This window comes from Carex rostrata, chromosome 14, assembly GCF_964058835.1.
Source record: "Carex rostrata chromosome 14, lpCarRost1.2, whole genome shotgun sequence".
Taxonomy (NCBI): Eukaryota; Viridiplantae; Streptophyta; class Magnoliopsida; order Poales; family Cyperaceae; genus Carex; species Carex rostrata.
In genome coordinates, this window is record NC_135931.1 from 7,309,339 (window position 1) to 7,326,863 (window position 17,525).

General features: G+C 33.7%; 1 protein-coding gene across 5 annotated transcripts; it reads right to left on the bottom strand.

The window, feature by feature from the left end:
• Positions 1-3,284: 3,284 nt before the first annotated feature.
• Positions 3,285-12,136, bottom strand: LOC144564914 (acetyl-CoA acetyltransferase 2-like). Of its 5 annotated transcripts, none has more exons than XM_078314492.1 (15): positions 11,989-12,136; positions 11,677-11,738; positions 10,940-11,038; positions 9,082-9,255; positions 8,640-8,745; positions 8,087-8,225; positions 7,693-7,770; positions 7,128-7,193; positions 6,471-6,556; positions 5,769-5,868; positions 5,402-5,512; positions 5,272-5,313; positions 4,802-4,888; positions 3,895-3,999; positions 3,285-3,619 (listed from the first exon to the last, which is right to left on the bottom strand). In XM_078314492.1, exons 2-14 carry the CDS (start codon positions 11,714-11,716, stop codon positions 3,910-3,912), a joined length of 1,218 nt encoding a protein of 405 aa, XP_078170618.1. In that variant the 5' UTR covers positions 11,717-11,738; positions 11,989-12,136; the 3' UTR covers positions 3,285-3,619; positions 3,895-3,909. The 5 variants fall into 5 exon arrangements, 3 of the variants coding, with proteins under 3 accessions (XP_078170618.1, XP_078170616.1, XP_078170617.1); XM_078314490.1 differs by having other exon boundaries at positions 11,677-11,735; positions 11,989-12,103; XR_013514780.1 differs by having other exon boundaries at positions 3,431-3,619; positions 3,826-3,999; positions 11,989-12,135.
• Between the last annotated feature and the right edge of the window lie 5,389 nt (positions 12,137-17,525).

The following is a 17,525-nucleotide window of genomic DNA, read 5'->3' on the forward strand; positions in this document are numbered from 1 at the left end:
CTGCATATGCGGCGGTTGCAGGGAATTTTTTTATTAATAGTAATTAATAAAAAAAAAGAGAGAAATAAAAAGAATACGACTTAATTTTTAGAGAAATTTTATTAATAGTAAAATCAGTACTAATTATATCGGTCTTAAAAATATCTAAATTTCGGATCGTTAATATATGTACCGATCCAAACTCAGGGAATATTTTAATTAAATAATGTGGATGCTCCTCAATGCCGCCTCCTGTACTCTACTAAATAATTAACTAATTGAACACTCTTGAATTAATGATGGATGCGTCCAGATTTTGTTGACTGGAGGCCGCTGCAAGTAAAATTTAAAGCTCCAGTTAACGAGGTACAGAATAAAATGCAAATTTGACTGGTGTTGATAAGAAAGCAATGACTGGTGTTTAAAAAGTGAAAGTAAACCTTAAGATCGGTGTAATATATACTGTTCTAAGAGTAAAGCTAATATACACTTAAGTGTACTGTATACTTAACTTTATGACCGTTAGATTTTTTTAAAAGTCGTGCTACCACGACTTTTAAAGAATCTACATGACTTTTAAAAAAATCTGACGGTCATAAAGTTAAGTGTACAGTACACTTAAGTGTATATTAGCTTTACTCCTGTTCTAAATTCTTCAAATTTTAAGATCAGTACAATTAAGATCTTACTATCAATAAAACTATAATTATATTCTTTTTGTTTCTCTTTCTTGTTTTCTATTAATTACTATCAATAAAAAAAATTTCTTATGAAGTGGTTTTCCGCACATAAATTTTCATGCAGTCAAATTTATGCGATTTTGAATATACATGTACATATACAGTCTATGCGGACTTGAAAAAAGTCTAAAAGTTATTTTGTTATGAAAGAAATTAGAATTTATAATCTTTATAATATGGTGAAGAGCACAAATCACTAGACTAAATAAATTTTTAGATATAAATTAATTTAATTCTATTAATATTTCTATGACAAATTATAATAAAACTGCATATGTACTTCTGCATACAAATCTGCATATGTGGTCGTATGTTGTATATGTGATATGCAGTGACTTTCCGTATGCATAAAATTCATGTGCAGATTAACTGTACATGAATTTAATTCAGATCAAACGGTTCCGATCAGATATTGGACTGCCACCCTCCATACTAGCAAAATAAAATATATTGCGGCTGAAACTTGAAACAAGTGAAAAAAAATTCAGTCATTGAAAATCAGACAATCAAATTTAAAAATTGAATACCAATGAAATCAAATGCGATCACATTACACACATCATAAAACTAAAAAAAATCAAAGAAGTGAAAAAAAAATACAGTCATTGAAAATCAGAAAATGTAGTTAGATACCAGATATATACAGTCATTAAATATCAAAGAAGTGAAAAAAATACAGTACTTGAAAATCAGAAAATGCATTCATTTGTGCATTTTCAAGATATCCAAAACACTCTGAAATAAGAATTTAAACAGTAAAAGTTAACCAACAATCTTTCAATACAGTACCATACAAAATAGGTATTACCAAAGTAAATAACAGAATTGATCAAAAGGTACTTTTGTGAAGAAAAAAAAAAGACATTAAAGTTGTAAATTCAAAATAAACAAGAGTAAAAACACTGAACTTTATCTTTCAATTCGATTAGACCGGAGCTATAGCTGTTTTTCCTAAATCTATGATCGTTGAGGAAGAGAGAATAATACTTCTGACACCTTTGTTTGAATGGAGAGCAGAGGAAGAGAGAATGGAAAGAATTTTTTTTTTTTTTTCAAATCATGTTTGGTTGACAAAATTATATTGAAGGTATTTAGTCTTGCATGATTATAATAAATAGAATCGATTGATTTGAAGTGTAACCGATGGAAAAAAAATCTGTTGCAAATGTTTTTAGAAAAAATGACACAAACACTCAATTCTATATATTACCTATATAATTAACACCCACGTTTCTTTGTCACAAACCTACAATCACCAAATTTCTTATTAACTTTCTAAATTTTAATCAATCAAACAAAAAATAAGATGAAAAAAAAGTTAAATTTATTTTCCCCATTAATCATTCAGATATGAAGATTTATTTTTTTTTTTAGAAAAAAATACAGAAAGGTTAAATATAATAATCTTCATTTCTATTTTATTTCATTCCCTTCCTCTACTCTCCATCCAAACAAAGTGTTAGTCAAACTATCATAAATCGGTCAGTTTTGAGAAACTTAAACCTAACCGATCCATATAAACCAAAATAATACAAAAATTCAACCAAATTGAATCATTTACACTGAGAAACCGATCCATTTAAACCGAAATTTTTCAGTCCGGTTAAAAACCAAATAAACCAAACCATTTGAACACCCCGAAATTTTTCAATATCAAGCAACTAATTTAGAATTCCACATATAGAAAAAGGGAGACCTTGTATACAATTACCTTTTTATAATGGATACCTGCATAGAAAAAACTTCCATGTGCCCTTTATCAGTATTAAATAAAACGTAACAATTTGGAGCAAATTGGAGTTGGGACAGTTCGACTGAGCATCAGACCAAATTCGGCCTAATATCGAACTAGAGCCGTTTAATCTACATCAAGATTAGTGCACATTTGATTCACACAAATCCTAAAGCTGCCCACAGCATCTTAATGTGGATCAAACGACTTTGATATCAAACTGAATTTGATCCGATGCTCATCAACCCCTCACCCCCCCTCTCCTTCGGATTATTTTTGGAAAAATATTTTGCTACTTATTAATAAATATCAAGCGCATTGCAATGATTTTTTTTTTTTTTTGCTATGTTAGAGGTCTCCATATTAGTTTTATTTATTATGTGGCCTATGTTATTACTGTGCACCAATTTCATTTAAAAAAATTAACGAAAAAACATCTGAATTTTTGATAGAAAAATTCAGATTACTATTAATAAATGTACGGATCCCTATCCAATTTCCAGAAACGTTTTTATCCAATTATTTTAAGAGATCACATTAAGAAACGTTTTAAGAACTGATTTTGAGGGATCTCTTTCTAAAAAAGTTTCATCAATTTTATTTTGAAAGAGAGAAGTAAAGAAAATGCTGAAAGTCTCCATCATTAGATCTAAGGAAAACCATTGAAGATCAGTATTAACGCTTCCGCCTAAAAATGTCTTCAATTCATAACTGTAAGATTTAAATTCCTTTACTATTTTATTTTAGATTTACGGATTCTGAATTACGTGTTTTTTAATTACAAAACACTTCATGATTTTATTAAGTCTATCACTCCAAACTCAAAGGAAGCATTATAAACATAACAATCCTCTCTAAATCTAGTATCGGAGCTAAAAACTAGATTTTCATTCTAGCTTAATTTAAGAAAACAAAATGCATCTTTAAAATTCTTTCCTAAATTTAGTATCACAACTGAACATGCAATTTTCATTCTAGCTTTTTAAGAGAAATTGCATCTCTAGATAGAATACGAGTTGAAAAGTCACAAACTACCCTCCTCTACTATGTTCCCTACTTACAGGCACATTTATTTCACCAAATGACAAAAATAAGGGAAGAAGGAAAAAAAAAATCAAGGGAAGCATCCAAGAAACCAGAAAAGAGCAGTAAGGATCCATGATGATACCTACATGTACCAAATTTCAAAAAGTAAAAAAACCATTTATTGAACAGCTATGGTTTCATAAGGTACTAGTATGATACACATAAATTGGTATCAACAGTCATTTTGATTATAGTATTTAGGACACCGTGGTCAATTCTCAGCAAAATGTATGCACCAAAAAATGTCACTCTTTTAGTTACCAGAATGCAGATTACCACTCAACTTGCACATATTGAAATCTGGAACCATAATACTTGCTTGGTAGCATATGATTCAGTAAAGTCATATAAGCTTACAAGAAAATGCAAGTATCAAGCAATCTCCAAAACAACTGCGGATGCCCCACCCCCACCATTGCAAACTGCAGCCACTCCAAGTTTGCCACTTTTGGCTTTCAAAACCTACCAAAGAGTAAAAAAAAAACAGATTGGTTATGGGTAGGGTTAAAATGTCCCGTTGTTTTCATGCCCCACATCCTTATCTCCATTTTCAAGTACAAACACTCAATCCAAACCACTCAACATGATCTTCATATTAAAATGTGCCTGTAGACCAAATTTTATAATTTTTTTGAATTTTTTTTACTATTTTTTTAGATAGGTACAAAATCAGAAGATTCTGGAGCATTCAGCATTCAAAAACAGTGATTTTGTACCTATCTAAAAAATCAGTAAAACAATTCTAAAAAAATATAAAATTTGGTCTCCAAGTACATTTTAATATGGAGATCCTGTTGAAAGGTTCAGATAGGCTGTTTGGACCTTGAAAACAGAGATAATGTTTCTTTAGCTCCTATCTTCACATGGTACAAAAACCAACTTTAATCACATTTAACGTTTTCTCTATGCTTTTGCTGGTTCTTGCTTTTTTTGGTGTTTTATGTACGACTCCATGTAAATTGAGGCTAACTGGGTCAAATTGAGGAATAACTGCACAATTGGGGTCACTGAGGCAACGACGGCTTAAAACAGGCATATTTGCACAATTTGAGGATTAAGTTTGGTTTCGTTGAACTATCTTGGTTCTGTTTTCAACTATTTACCAGATAAAGAAGTACTGCTGTTATGTATAATTTCAATCCTTGGTATTAATAAGATAATGGAAAGAAAGCTTTGAAAACGGAACTGAATATACGACCAAAATCAACATACAGAGCAGCAAATATCTAAGGGGACAAGTTAAAGGCTATAATGTCATACTGACCCCTAATAAGGTGACCAAGATGCGGGCCCCACTACATCCAAGAGGGTGTCCCAGAGACACAGCCCCGCCATGTACATTAACCTTTTCCTGCACACACACACACACACAAAGTTACAAAAAATAAACAAAGATAAAACAGCAGAATTTATCATTGTCTAATTTTACATCCAGCTCTACAAAGGGAGTTCATCTGGGAGTTCAGTGACTATTCTACATTGTTGTACGAGTATTCTAATTGATTGCTTCAATACAATTTTAATTAATTTCATTTTTTCCCTCATACTCTTGACTGATAAGTGACAGCTGATTTAAAGCTTAAACAACAGCATATACAATTGCAAAAGAAACCCAAATTCAGTGATTAACTGTACCAATACTAAACCAGCTAGGTCCATTCCTGGTATTTCAGGACTTTAGCTTAATAATGTGCGGTGTGTGTGATTGTATCTATGTATGTGGGTAATACTCACAGAAGGAAGTCCAAGAAGCTTTTGATTTGCAAGGGCAACAACCTGCCGACATAACAAACAAACTTTGGTAATTAATCCAAAGAACACTGAAAAAAATAAGCTTTAACAAAGAGTGACTTAGACAATTCACCGAAAAGGCTTCATTAATTTCATAAAAGTCAACTTGAGAAGCATTCAAGCCAGCATTTGATAGTGCTTTTGGTATGGCAAGAGCAGGAGATGTCGTAAAGAGTTCAGGAGCCTATATCACAAAATATTAGAAGTAAGAAAAAAGAACCCCTTAATTCATGAAAACAAAGTTCAAAGATGAAAATTTATTTTTAGCACTCAAAAAATTGTTATATTATTTTTGTTATTCACTATAAGGCATCAAACTTGTGCTTTTAAATTGATCAATGGCACGGATGGCGCAATCATACATTTGTCTATGTTAGATAATTGCAGATTGTGTATTAGTTTCTTTGACAGTTTTATAGTTCTATATTCAAATAGGTTACCTGAGCAGCATCAGCATAGCCGCTGATCTTTGCAATAACTTTCAAGCCAAGCTGTAGAGCCTTCTCTCCACTTACAAGCACCAAAGCAGCAGCACCATCACTGTTTATAAAAGAATAATAATAATTATCAACAACAACTACTACTACCACTTCAATAAAATAGTAACAAAGATAAAAGGAAAATTAGAAGTAAACAAACTTCTGGTGTTATTAATGTATTTTTGAGGCAACCATTTCACGTTCAACTTGCACAATTGAGGAAATGAATGTTAACTGGTTGAGGACAATTTAACATCAAATTCATACACTGATTGCATAATAAAAATTCCTGAAAGCATAAACAAAACTGAGGACAAAACAGAGTATAGTAAATAAAAAAAGGGTATAATACTATGCTGGATAAAAACTCAGCACATATGTATAGTACAGCATTAATGTCCATTAAATAAAAAAGTTGACTAATTGGTAACTTGAATTGGTGTACTGAATATGTTCCCTTTAGCAGCAAAATCATTTGCCAATTATCAATTCGACAAAAAGGGGGTACAAAGCACAACACTAGTTCTGAATCTTGGATAGGGAAATAATTAGTCTTATAAAGAAGGGTTGTTCTATTTATAAAAGGAAACAAGAAGAATAAAGGAGAGAAAAGGAACAATCTCTCTTTTCTATATATAACAAATAAATAACTAGAGAAAGAACCTGATGCTAGATGCATTGCCAGCAGTAACTGTACCATTGTTGTCCTTAAAGCTAGGCCGGAGCTTCCTTAGCTTTACAGGGTCAAACTATTCCATGCAATAAGAAAGGAAAAGAATTATGCTAAAAATAAAATGTTATAATTTAGATAAGAAATGCATCACTAGCAGTCAGTAAGAACAATTGTTTCCTCTCTTATTTTGGTTCCGTCTATTCTTATCTTTTTGCTTATTTTTTGCTGATAAAGTTGAAATGTGAAAAACTTAGGGAAACAAAGATGATTTAATTTTTAATTATAGGGCAAGTTCAAAAGGAAAACTTAAGCCTCCTTTTTTCGTTACTCCTTTTTCTTTCTTTTTTTTTTGTTTATATGCTTTATATGCTCTGCACTTAACTGGTTCGTATTGGTGATGTGGACAACAGATCTGTAGTTTAAACAAAAGATCTACAAAAGGACTAGTACCATGAATTCAGCACTTAAATTGAAATTTTCTAATCAGAAACCCAAGAAATAGAAGATCACAGAATTTTCCAACTTCCATTAGACAATTATGTTACCGTGTTGCTTCTGAAGGAACTAAATACCAAACACTGTGTAAGGCTATGTGCCACCCCAAAACTAGAATACATATATATAGAATATATATATAGAAAATAAACCTTTGCAAGGCCCTCATCCTTGTCGACTACCATTGGTGGCTTCCCTCTACCAGCTGAAACCTCAACCTGAAAAGGTTGAAATCAAAAGTAAAAATTAAACATAGTACAAATAAACTTTTTTTTATACAAAAACAAACAGTATAACTCAAAAGATAAGGATAAAGTATTAAATACTATTATTGTTTTGGTCATTAGTCGCGATGATGGCATCAAATACATAACAGGTGTGTACCAGAGTTGTGTGTGTTCTTCTTTTATTTATTCATTTATTGGATTCATTTGTGCCTTTTTTATTTGGCAAGTTATCTCTTAATGTGATTTCTTCCAAATTTTACCATGACTCAATGTACCTACTTTAATAAAGTTGTGTACCAACAAAAGGCCCCAAGTATGATGTTGAGAGCCTCGCTTAACCCCAGTTTATAGTTTATTCACAAGCCCCGAACATTATAAAAAAAAAAAAAAAACAGAAAAGTGCCCCCACAAAAGAAGATAAGAACCACAAGTAATAATAAGTGCTGGTTCATTGGCATGGTTTTGCTCTGAAAAGAGAAAAGAAACTAACAGGAATGATTTCCCAAGCAAATGCACCACTATCCCTGGCAGCTATGCCGCGTTCATTGCTTTGTACGGCAAAATTGTCCTAAAATAACAACAAAATGTCAGATGATATTTTGGAAAGTTTTAGTCATGCTTAGACAACTTAAATGTGAACCTTATCCGAGGCCAATTTCAATATTTAGCTAAAGTCCGACAAAAACCACATTCGGTATGGTCAGTTCAATATGGGCACTTTATCAATACTTTGTCAGGACTAGTGCTAAGTAATATGGTAACAAACCTAGCATTATGACTCTCTTCCCTTCAAATTGTACATAATTGAAGTTGTCTATTATTTATGTTAGAAAACTAACATCTCCTATAAATTTCAGAAGAACATAAAACAAAGCAGCATCTACCTGTTCTTCTCTGGTGACAGAGTGATTATCAGCACATAACTCGGCACAATTTCCCATAGCAGAATCAGAATACACATCCCATAGGCCATCTTTCAGCATCCCATCCACAAGTGTGTCGTGCCCAAACCGTGATCCTTTCCTGCCAAATTTATTTTGCATGAAACGGTATTTCAGAAAAGTTCCAAATTTTACATACAGAAATTGTGCTTTCTTTCATTCTGTTCACAGCCTGACTAGACCTGAGTAGTACAATTCAGCAGCTTCAGTTCAACAAAATTTCATGACTAAACCTCAATCTGAGCCATTTTGCTTCCAAATCACATTCTGCTCAATTAAACCCAATTTTTGCCTCAGTTTGTGTTATTGTACAATTGAGCACCATGTTAAATTGTGCATTTCATCCTACCAATGTAACATGTGCCTCAGTTTGTGTTATTATACAATTGAGCACCATGTTAATCAGTGCATAATTGGTACAAAAGCATCCACATTCGTCCTTGCTTAAAGACATGTTCCAAAAGAAACTAAAGAAACTTAAAACAAAGTAACAGACCTTGCATCAGCAATGTATTTGGGAGCATTTGACATGCTCTCCATGCCTCCGGCCACAACGACATCATTTATTCCCAGCTGGATTGATTGTGCAGCCAGCATTGCAGCTGAAATTAATAAGTGCATGCACAATGAAAATTCAAGCAATTCTATTTGCATGCAAATTATCTAGTAGGCTGGTTTTGGGTACACTCACAACCATTTACTGTCTTCAATGCCTGAAAATACTAAATCAGTATCAAAATGAACATGGCTGATACGATCCATGTTGGTGTCCTTACGATACACCTCTAAAACAGTGAAACTTGCTTTTGTTTACTTTTTTGACTGCCATCTTTAACTAGGAGAATGTCCAGCACCTGTGCAGGTTTTCCTGTAACTATACTTACCAAAGCTTATCTTCTCCATTAGTTTTTTGTACCATATCGCTCTTTTGACTGTACCTTTCATACCAGAAGCGCAGACTTTATTGACAGTGGTACAAACTACTGTATTTGGTATACCGGCACCAAGGGCAGCTTGGCGAGCAGGGGCCTGGCCCAAGTTTGCACTTAGTACATTACCAAAGAATACTTCCTGGACCAGTGTGGGGTCCACATTCGCCCTCTGAAGAGCACCTGAAATGGGAAAAAAAAAGTGATTTATGATACAAAACACGTGAACTTGTGGATCACACTAGGATGTAAATTCATGCTGTGCCATGACCAAAATCGCAGGGAATGGTCAGGGCACGTTAGTCATGCCGTGACTAAATCACATCGTGACCAAACATGATGGTCACGTTTAACTATAGTTTTTTAATTTTAAGTTTGGGACTAAAGGCTTGGTTGTTGTTGTTCGGAATTTGAATTTGGGATAAATATTGGCATAATTTTTATGTGGTTTGGTTACGTATAGTCAATTTTGGTCATGTGCCGTGTTGTGCCATTTTTCTCGGAAGATGGTTACGGCACGCGACGCGCAAGTCAGGCACGTGACTTGCATGCCATGCTGTGTCCGGTCATGGCGTGACTTTTTGTACATCCCTAGATCACACATTTGCATGCATGCAACAAATTCAAATCACAACCATACACAATGTGTAAATGTTAGTATTCCTGTTTACATGGGTAGGATGATGCAGATAAACAATGCATACATATTTATCACAAACCAATAACCCACATGTGCATGCATGCCAACATACATACCTGCTAGCTTGCTTGAATGCATGTATTCGTCCCATCCAATCATCGATACATGTGTGCATTCAGTAATAATTTGATTCTCATCCATGTGCATGCATTTATTATACACATGATCCACACTAATAGAGAGAGAGATGGCAATTGTGTTCTGGTACGATGCCTGGAACGGAACCCCATTAAGAGGCTACAATGATGAGAAGCCGCGGCCCCTGTGTCCGACTATCTCTCTCAGAGATGCTCTCCCAATCTCCCATCAGCTAGACCCACTATTACCCAAAATGGAGATCAACTTCAGAGTCCAAGCTGACACCCTACTGTGGCACTGGGAAGGGCATGAGCCATACACAGCAAAGTCCATCTACAGAATACTAGGCGAGGGAGGCAAAGAAAGATGGACGTATGATGAAATATGACAGCAAGGATACCGCCTAACGTCAAAGCATTTGGCGTACTGTTATTGAAAGGAAAAATTCTCACACGTGATGTCATGCAGAAAAGGAATATCAATGTGAGGAGTGGGGATCCGTTCTATGTAACAACTGCCCTACTGAATCAGCAGCTCACTTACTGTTCCTATGTCCCTATGCAACAGAGGTATGGTACCAACTATCTATTTCACTAGGTTGGAAACCAGCAGGAATGGAGACTTCAGTACAGAGAATATGGGACAGGTCAAAAAGGCAATGCATGGCAGAGAATCCAACAATCAAACTCAAGGAATTGGTAACATGGTCCATGTGTACTGTGTGGAATATCTGGAAGCATCGCAAGATATCATTTTGGAGCTGCAAGAAGAGAACCGAAAGTGATGGAGGATAAGAGTGATAGTGGATGCAAAAATGTGGCTGCAACACTGCTGACAGAGAAGCATGACGAGGGATAGTACAATTAAGGGGCAGTGTTGTAATTTTCTAGCAATTTCTCTTTGTTTCCTAGATTTTATGTATAAGATGTCTAAATTGCTCACTGGTAAATGTTAGAAGATAGCTGCTAAGAGTTAGATGCTAGAAGTGATTAAGGATGCAATTTAAAACAATCTTTATTATTCAATATACACTTGGTAGCCTCTACCAAGTTTTTCAAATAAAAAGAGAGAGAGAGAGGTATTAGTTACCCTGAATAGCTAGAGATCCGAGTTTAGTAGCAGGAAGAGATGACAAGGCTCCAAGAAAACCTCCCATCGGAGTTCGTGCAACACCAACAACACATACATCTGTTTAACAACACAATAAAGTTTGCACTATAATTTTAAAAAGAACTCTCAGCAAAACCCCATTCACTAAATTGGAAAGTCGCACAATAGTTGCCAGGTTAAGAACTAAGAAGGTTCAATTACACTTTGTGACTCTTTATGTTTTTCCTGAACTTGAAAATGTACAGGGAGGCTGGGGCATTCCAGCTTGGTACTGGCTATCTAGCAGTCCAAAGATACCAGGAAATTAGAGATCCTTTTGGCAGGTATATATGAATTCTACAAGTGCTAAAACTTCTATTTTTCTTACAATTTGAAGGCTTGGCAGCCTATTTTACTCACCATGTTAATTGTATAAAATAGACTTTGAAGTCAATTAGGCAAAATAATAAGAATTATGATTCAGAATTTATAGTGAGTTTAGCTGTACATGTTTTTCATTCATTCCATAGAGTTTTTCTATGTTTTAGGTAATTCCACAGCATCCATCATTTACTAGGAATAGACCTAAATTATTACCAAATATCAGTAATTGAGTCTCAGATAAAAAGAACAGCCGTGCTCAGCTTCTACTAACAATAGTATAAAAATATATAAATGCTGCAAGAAAATGCTTTTGCAAAATGCAAATAAAATTGATCAGTGGGCGATTTTGATACCTCTATCTTTGATCTGATCTGAAGCTGCACCGGGTGCCATTAGTAGCTCTAACTGAGAGCTTCTATGATATATAAAAAAAAAACACTAAGTTAGAATGCGGAATAAAAAAGATCATTCACAAAACCAACCGATAGCAATAGCAAAACTAGCAGGGGCGTCCTGCAAAGTCATTTGGTAAAAAAAAAATTGAGCGAGCTAAAACCCAAGACTAGAACAAAATGAGTGTGAATAAAAAGATTGAGAAGGATTAGACGTTGAATTTACTTAAAAATAGTCGAAAAGATAGCTATTAAATAAATAAAATGGTTAACCCTTCCGACTTGGATCTCCTTTTAGTGAGGGAGAGAGAGGCGGCTTCCACGAAGAAAGTGACGAGAGTCTGAGACGAAACAAATCTGATGCACTTTGGCAAATGGAGAAAACTTTTGTTTTGTTTCACTGAACTTTTACAAATCGTCCCCTGCAGTTTTTCTTTTTCTGTTATCTTCACCTCATTCTCCTCTTCGGGGTAGGTGAATTCGGATCTCCTAAAGTAACTTAAATTTGTGTTTTGATATAAACCGCTCGATCTTCTCTGACACGAATTAAAGGGGGGCGGATCGGTCCGGATTCTGATTGGACAGTCATGATCTAAACTCAAAATATTAGTTACTTTCGGGGATCCAGACCCAGGGGTAGGTAGGGATGGGTGCGTATCCTCTGAGATATCTCAACTCTTGCGTGACCGACGTGTCCGGTGCCTATTCGGGGGTGATGTAGGGGGTCAGTATTATGTGTGCTTTGCGATTCGTGCAGAGAGTATTTAAACGGTTGGGATTTTCCAAAAGGTCACGCAAAGTTTGAGATATCTCAGAGGATACGAATTCAGGTAGTAGACGAGAAATTTTTTGGAAAAACACAACGGCGTGCAGCCGTGCAGGTCGTTTGACGATTATTATGTGGCTTCTACCAAGAGGCGAAACGTAAAACTCTTATCCGACAGTTGACCCCACATCCCACACGCAGCTTTGATGTTTAATTTCGATCGGGTCCCACAAAACAGATTAACATTTCTCCGCAAAGCTTCTCAGTTCTCCCCCATTATCAGACAAAATCGGGACTGCCTCACGAGATTTGCATCGTGTACTGTACTCTGTCTCATTCCTTCGGTAACTAACGACAGATTACGGCATTGAAATTATAAAAACATATTACGGTTTATATCTGACTGGTGGATCCAAGTCATCCAACAAACCTTCTCGCTGTCTAGCAAGATCCAGCGGCGTTAAACCGTTAATGATCAGATCCACTCGTAAAATCTTCTGAATTTGCGAGGGAGTGTCATTTTATACGAATTTGTTTTAGTACATAATTTCTAGTTTATTTATCGTGCACTGATATGATATGATATGATATGATATGATGCTTGTCGTAAGGAATTCAAATTCAGTGTAGTACTTGACCATGTAGAATGATATTTGAGTCATTCGAATTTCAGTGACACTAAATCTTCTTTATATTTCAAATAGGTTTCGAAGTGATTTTAGTTCAACTGCGAGTATTCTATCTCATACAGTACTGTCAGGAATACTTTGTCATATGCTAGAGAGCTGAAAATAAAATACATCAAGCAATGATTAGTGTCCTCTTTAATTTTTTCTAGCCATATAATTTTAAGTCCTTTTTTTTGTAACATTTTCTCCTTCACATAGTAAAATAATTCTTTTATTTTCAGGAGGAGGGTTTAAATGTCCCATTTTTTATGTCTCTATTATGTCTTTATTTTTAAAAACTTAAATATCTCAAAATTTAAAACTTAAAAGTCAAAATAAAATCATTGGATATGATCTACATCATTTTATCTATGCACGTGTAAAAAAATTATGACATTTTAAATTTGCTTTGGTTGTCATCAAGAGCTTGTAAAAACGTACTAATGTGGATAATTTCTAAACATTGATTTTTTAACTTATTGATTCACATAAAAGGAAAATTGAAATGTGATTTTTTGAGCACATGGATAAAATAGCATAGATCACATATAATGGTTTTATTTTAAAATTTATGATTTAATTTTGAGTTATTAACGTTTTAAAAATAAAGACATGATGAAGACACAAAACATAGAGGCATTTAAACCCTCCTCTATTTTCAATATTACACTTGCAGTAGTACAGTTTGAATTACATTATAATTATCACTATAACAATGTATACGAAGGATGCTAGAATGGCCGACATTTTTATTAAGAGTAGAAACTAGGATGTTCTTAAGTTCACCAAGCCCTTTGGTGAACTTAAGTCTAAAACTCATCGAATCGGTTTCAAATGACAAATTCGAACCGTTGAAATTCGCCTACCTTACAAGTAACGCGTCTACATGTAAAAATTTTAAACATTCGAATTAATTTAGTATAAAGTAAAACAGTCAAAATTAGAGTGTTAGTAAATTAATGTTAATGCATTTATTTTTTGAATCTTTTTTGACCACTTTACTCTATGCAAAATTAATTTCAAAATTAAAAAAATTTACATGTAGACGCATCACTCGTAGAGTAGGTGGATTTCAATGGTTCAAATTCGTTATTTGAAGCCGATTCAATGAATTTTAGACTTGAATTTACCTAGAGATTTGACGAACTTAAGAACACCCTAGTTCTACTATTTTATTAATACCCAACATTCAATAAGAAAAATTAATTATGTCCCAGTTATCTGGGTTTTGTTATAAATGCCTTAAATGGCTGGTTGTGAATTAAAATGGGAACCAGCCATTAAATGGCCAGTTGGGACAAAAAATTTTAATTTTTTTAGAAAATGTTGTGATTTATTTATATTCTATATTAAAATATTAAAAATGTGTTATTTATACAATAGGTTTATGCCATAGCATAAAATGCCTTATGCTATTTATAACATCCAAGCCTTACTCTTTCCGTTTTAGAGTGCCAACCAGTGCTTTGTAATTCGTACAAATTTTACTATTAAAATGCATAGGATCTGTCCTTTTCAAAAATATAAATTTTTATTGAACAAAATCTTGATATATTTTTTTTAACTAGCAAAATTATTATAGCCTATCACTTAGCTGCCAAATCAAAAGACGATTTTGAAGCACGAGGTGATGCATGGAGGTGGTAGAGCGAGGAGACATGAACTCTCCAGCATTAATGAAGGGATAGCAGTATCAAATTTCAAGTCGAATTGCAAACGATTTACGCAACCAACATCTAAAAAATACTGGAATGTATGATAATTCTTTATAAAATAAAAAAAAAATCAAGGCGAATATGTCGCATATTAGATGCTTTTTAAATAGTACCGGAGTGTATTATTTTGGAAAAATGTGAAAAACCAAGGACCTGTTACATGAATGGAAACTATCGTAGAACTGTAACCGGTATGTTTGGTTGGATTGAGAATAAGCTATTTTGAAGAACAAGTTATTCGGTGTTTGCTTGTATTAAAATAGTAAGAATAGAAAACTAAACTTGTTTGTCTTATTAGAACAAGTTATTCTCACAAAAAATTAAAACAAGCTATTTAAATAAGATAAATGTCAATTTTACTATTATTGTTATTCTAATATTGTAATCAAACATAACCAGTCTGTAACACAGTTTAAAGTTCGTTTACAATTGAATATTCCTGCGAAATAGTTTCCACAGAGTCAAAAAAAAGATTTAATCCGTTTAAAATATAAAGGACCGTTTTAAAATTCGTAAAAACTTAAATGAAACTGATTGTATCATGTACCTCGCATGATCATAATTTTTTGCAACTCAAATTTTTAACTCCGTCTAAAATATAAGAGAACTTTTAAAATTCGTACAAACTTAAATTAAACTGATAAATCAATCTTCTCAGGATTTTTTGCAACTCAAATGTTGACTCAATATAAAATATAATAAGAGACCGTTTTAAAATTTGTACAAACTCAAATTAAAGTGATTGATCTATGACGGACGACCTTACCTTATCAGATTTTTTTGCAGCTCGGGATTAAAGAAGGTACAGATCAAATAACCATTATTAGTTTTTAGACCCCACATACAATTATATCTCCAAACCTAACTTCGCCATTGACCATTCCTGATTCATCCTCTCCCAAATTTTCAATTAAATGCAGCTCGAACAAATAAATTGACATCCTTTTTTGTTTTATTCTCCTGGCCTACCGGAGATTTGTCGGATTAACAAGCAATTTTGTCAATACAGAATTTTGTCAATTAACACTTATTACAGACTATCATCAGTAACTTGCCCATCCTTGAGGGAAATAAATCTGCTGTGATTCTAAAGAGATTGCAGGACCCTGCGATTTCAAATCTAACCTTTCACTTTTTAAAATGCACAAATATCAATAATACTTATTTTTTTATGCACAAATCTCTAAACAAATAAATTGATGGATATAGAATAACAGGGTCATGCGATCCTTTCGAATCACAGCAGATTTATTTCCATCCTTGAAGGGGGTACAGATTCAAAGTTTTTTTTGAGTGAAAGCCCGTAGGCATACTTGCATTATAATCTATTCGATCTTACATGGTGTTCATAAATGATACACCTAGAGGTAATTGAAAAACAGATACTAGATAACAATAAAACATCTTCCTATTACAGCTTACCAGAAAACAATAAAACATCTTCCTATTACCGCTTATGTCCTTTTCCATTCTTATCACCTCTGTATTTTAAACAGTGGGTTAATGGTATGTTCCAGTTCCAGATTTGCCAAAGTAGTTGGTGGATTCGTGCAAGCACGTGGATTCCCTCAGAAATGAAATAAGCTCTATTGTAACTTGTAACTAGTGGCCAGCCACTATAGTTAAGTTGGACACATGTCCTATCCAGATTTTCTGTAAAAAAAATTTTGTCTATCCTGTGAAGTCCTAATTGCTTAGCGTATGATACAATTTATAGTTTTCAAATTTATACTTTAATATTTTCATGAAATTTAAATTGTTAATACTCGAATTTTAACTGCACCACCAGATGCGGATCCTAGTGTACTGCAAAGTGGCTAACCATGATTCTAAATTTATTTAATTATGTATAATTTTGATTAAATTTTCTTTTTAAGTTTTTATATACCTTGGTCTCCTTATAAAATAACAAATATTTTCTTGTAACCGGTAGTTAAAGTTGTTCATCAAATTGCAGGAGAACATGAGTTCAAATCCCACCTCTCACGTTATATATTTTTATATTTTATTTTCATGCCCCACACCACCACCATCAAATCTAAATTTTCTAGTTCCTGCCCCCCACATCACGGAATGAAATCTGCTCCAAGGAGGACTCTCCTATTCTCCGATCTGAACCGTTTAAAATCGATCAAGCGGCTTCAATTATATATGATTTATTTGTACTTTGAGATTAGTGCCATGTTAAAAAGAAATTGAAGCCGTTTGATCGATGTTGAACGGTTCGGATTGGAGAATAGGAGGGTCCTCCTTTTCTCAAGAAAATGAGCAGATTGGCTTCCCCCACACCACCCCACATTATGTACTGTTTGTAACAGCAACGTAACTGGGGGTGTTCATTAGGTCCAATTTAGTCAGTTTTGAACTGAACCAAATTAGTTTGGATCAAACGGTTTGGTTTTTTTTGGTTTAATGATTCGGTTCGTTTGTTTTTTAAAACCGAATTAGAACTTTGGTTCAGTCCGGTTTGAAAATTTTCAAAACCGAAATAATCGAACCGACCGAACTTTAATATATTATGAATTTTGTCTGGACTGTCCTGGCTTATTTCTTAATAGTCCGGTTTATTTATTAATCATTTGCTTTAAATGTTTCATTTTATTATAAATCAATTACTTTAAATAAAAAAATATTATATTTCGGTTTGAACGGAACAAACCA

What these genes read in the sequence shown, in the direction of transcription:
- LOC144564914 (XM_078314492.1), bottom strand. Translation starts at nt 11,716, where the DNA reads ATGGCACCCGGTGCAGCTTCAGATCAGATCAAAGATAGAG. An exon ending in AAATACATTGCTGATGCAAG is followed by an intron (nt 8,226 to 8,639) that starts GTCTGTTACTTT and finishes TAAATTTGGCAG; the next exon opens with GAAAGGATCACGGTTTGGGC. An exon ending in TTGCTTGGGAAATCATTCCT is followed by an intron (nt 7,194 to 7,692) that starts GTTAGTTTCTTT and finishes CAACCTTTTCAG; the next exon opens with GTTGAGGTTTCAGCTGGTAG.